The sequence below is a fragment of the Laccaria bicolor genome, genomic scaffold (assembly GCF_000143565.1).
Source record: "Laccaria bicolor S238N-H82 LACBIscaffold_31 genomic scaffold, whole genome shotgun sequence".
Classification (NCBI taxonomy): Eukaryota; Fungi; Basidiomycota; class Agaricomycetes; order Agaricales; family Hydnangiaceae; genus Laccaria; species Laccaria bicolor.
The window spans coordinates 416,873-420,111 of record NW_001889902.1 but is presented as its reverse complement, the minus strand read 5'-3'; the positions used below and the strand labels follow the sequence as shown (position 1 = coordinate 420,111).

General features: G+C 44.9%; 2 protein-coding genes across 2 annotated transcripts; one reads left to right on the top strand and one right to left on the bottom strand.

Moving 5' to 3' along the window:
• Nucleotides 1–1,246: 1,246 nt before the first annotated feature.
• Nucleotides 1,247–2,512, top strand: LACBIDRAFT_331108 (uncharacterized protein; the record flags this gene model as incomplete). Its single annotated transcript, XM_001885474.1, has 3 exons — nt 1,247–1,293; nt 1,836–1,998; nt 2,141–2,512. The coding sequence occupies 3 exons, from the start codon at nt 1,247–1,249 to the stop codon at nt 2,510–2,512; spliced, it is 582 nt and encodes a 193-aa protein (XP_001885509.1).
• Nucleotides 2,513–2,893: 381 nt separating this feature from the next.
• On the bottom strand, nt 2,894–3,144 carry LACBIDRAFT_306651 (uncharacterized protein; the record flags this gene model as incomplete). The annotated part of the gene is made up of 2 exons (XM_001885406.1): nt 2,894–3,083; nt 3,137–3,144. The coding sequence occupies 2 exons, from the start codon at nt 3,142–3,144 to the stop codon at nt 2,894–2,896; spliced, it is 198 nt and encodes a 65-aa protein (XP_001885441.1).
• Nucleotides 3,145–3,239: the final 95 nt, after the last annotated feature.

Genomic DNA, 3,239 nt, shown 5'->3' with positions numbered 1-3,239 from the left:
TTGAATAGTAGCTGTACCAGGCTTTTTTTTATTAGAAACACCAATTCTTAATGGGATTTAACGTTCTTGGGCTCTTTTTAAAGCTAATAAAAACGTCAACAAATTTACCAACTCATAACTCTAAAATATTGGCTGAAAGACTGGTCTTAAACTGGTCAAAACCAAAGAAGACCAAGACTGGTCTATAGACCACAAAAAGACTGCAGACTGCGGTTTTTTGTGGTCCGGTTCAGTCTTTTGACTTCTGGGAAAGAGGCAGACTGGTTACGGTTATGGTCTAAGCCCTGGGGCATCAAAAAACTGGACCAGACCAGACTTTTAAACACTAACTGTAATTCTTACTTCCTATCTCTGGCCTCCTTCCCTTCCAGTCTTGATGACCAACTTGTCAAATTCAAATCAGTAAGTGTAGATCATTTGTGAAATGAAGAAAATTTGAGAATAAGATTGTCTCTGCAAGTAGCAGAGGCAAACAGATGAATGGCTACAATACATGTCATCGTATATATGTATAGTGATTGTCACAGGTTTAGCAACCCATGCGGGTTACAGGTAGGGGTACAGGTTTGATATTCGCTACCTTTGCCAAACCTGTATCTGTGGCAGGGGTTGGTGGGTACCTGTAGCAATACCCATCATTCATTAGTCATTATTTCTTTGTGCAGCTTATGGTCTGTGTCACTAAGTTATGTGTAAAAGATACATGAAATATTTCTAAGTCACTTGAAAAATATATAAGGTAGATTTTCATCCTTCAAGTTCATTTGTTTAGTCATTGTTTGTTTGCTTCATGGTCTCACATTCCATAGTTACCAAATCAGGAATTGGCCTGTTCTTTAGACTTCGACCCATTCCACCACTGTTCATGCCCCATAATCATGCAAACCTGTTCTAACTTCTAATAGTTCCTGCACTTCACTCAACAATGATGTCATCTATGCTAGTGATCATGCTGCTAGCCCTTTTGAGACGACTCTAGACAATAGTGATATGTTGATTAAGAAACTATCATTAGGTAAGTGAATATAGGATTATATTGCTTTGGTAACTAACTCTAAGCTGGATATAGAACTAATATTCGTGAATAAGGATCCCCAGACTGTTGAGAAGAGTCTGGGGATAAAGAGCACCACAAAGAAGAAGAGAATCATCAACTCTACTTGAAACCACAACATGTATATTGGATGTGGATGCTCCTGTTCCAGGGTTACAGGATCCTCTACACATGACTCCGTTCTCCAGAACCATGTCTCCCACTGCCTTCTGCCTCTGCCATCTGGCAAGCCTGGACTTGTAAGTAGGCATTGTCACAGGTAACCCCCAGGTACCTTCAGCTAAACCCATACCCTTACCCATGGAAACCTGTACCTGGCTAAACCTGTACCCTTACCCATGAAAACCCATACCCATGTCGGAGATTTCTTTAGCCGGTCACAACCGGCTCGCATTATGACTGAGTTTCAACACTGGTTTGAACCTGAGTTGCAATAGATTGCCATTGGATCGAGGCGTTGAAAGGGTCCTAGTTCAGTTATAACTGAGAATTGATGGACCGGATCAGTTACAACGTGATTATATCGGGAATTGTATCCGCGTAATGATGGATCGTTGACGTCTTGTTGATAACGACCTGATTACGTCCCATTTGCTCCCATTCCTCTCTCCCAACCTCACGGCGTGTCTGTGGAGCATTTATGTTGTGAACATCTCACTCTCATCATCTTATCTGGCCAAATAGAAACACAAAAGCAAGCCAAGGCAACGGAAAAGGTTGTATGTATATTGTTGGTGTGGACATGTTTTTACGTTTACAGGAGATGTACCCATATTTACAGGGTCTTTACTCACCTCGCACCATCAACCAAGGCATTGAAGGGCCTCCTGCAAGGTGCTGCTTCCATCTCCCGGAATAAAACTTACGCCAAGCCAAAAACGTACGCCAAACTGTGGAAAGTGTTATACATCACTGAAGGTAGCATTGTGACGATTGCGATTCTGGTAAACATTATTTTCATTTCAAATTCTTGGAGGTCTTACCATAGGTTCAGGCAGCATTTTCCCCCAACATGGAGTTCAATGCAGCAGGGAAAGGTGCTTGTTCGGGCATTGACTACCAAAAAGACTTCAATTCGTATGCAAGTTTATCCAGGCGAAGGCAGGCACACCGTACCACAAGGCGTTACTCAAATTCTACAACAACATCATCTTCAAGGCACAAACGGACAATAACACAGTGGCGCTGATCAACAACGACGACAGCAGCGGCCTCGAGGAAGCATTCACCAGGCTCACCCTCACCCCAAGCACCAGCACCCCAGGCCAAGCCAGCCACTCTGGTGCTCATGCAGAGTGCCGTGCTGACTCAACTATCAACACCGCAGGTTCAATGTCACATCAGCCTCAATCCATGACGGCTGGACCCTCGCAACCCATCGTTCAAGAGGTGGCACGACCCGCTAACCTAAGAAGGGGAGGAAGGCACGGGCACCTGCGAAGGGATCAGCAACAGTGACAGCTGCAACGGAGATGGCGGTGGGAGTGCCTGCTGCAGCGGCAGTGCCTGCAGCAAATTGGCAGCAAATCACAGGAGCGGACGTCAAGTTTGAGGCAGACTGTTTCTTCATTGACACATCGTGATATTGGTATGTAGCTACTTTTTCGTGTGCATCGTGTTTCGTCAGTATTTTGTTGGAATGGGTGTTTCATTTTTGTCAAAAGGGTGAAGACATACAGTACAGTGAGTCTAAACAAAAGCAACAAAAACCAGGGAACAGAGGATACATAAGGTGGCGACAATGTTGCCTGTGTCAAGAAACTCGGCAAGAAATAAGACAACACTTTCCTCGCCTATGACACCCTCATTAGGTTCCCTGTCTACCCGGTCCCGATCTCTTCAAATGTGCTTTTCTGTCCCCCATCTGTTTTTGGAATGGGCATGGTCCATATGATGAATGAATGACTCATAAACAGGCGTTCGCAAAACACTAATCGACACATCCGAGGGAAGGCCGGTGGTTGACATCCAGTACATGCCAGGCGACACAACCCGCATCATGAGCGGTGTCGTAACACGAAGAAAGCACCTACAATTAGAGGCCCAATGGCAAGATAATGCCAGAGTAAAAGAAAGACTTACAAGCACATTTTGGGGCCTGCTCCGATAAAAACCGAAACCCGCAGCATCCGCCCACGTCAGGGTATCGGTTTCCCTCAATGCTCTCGATTCCGCGGGCAGCACC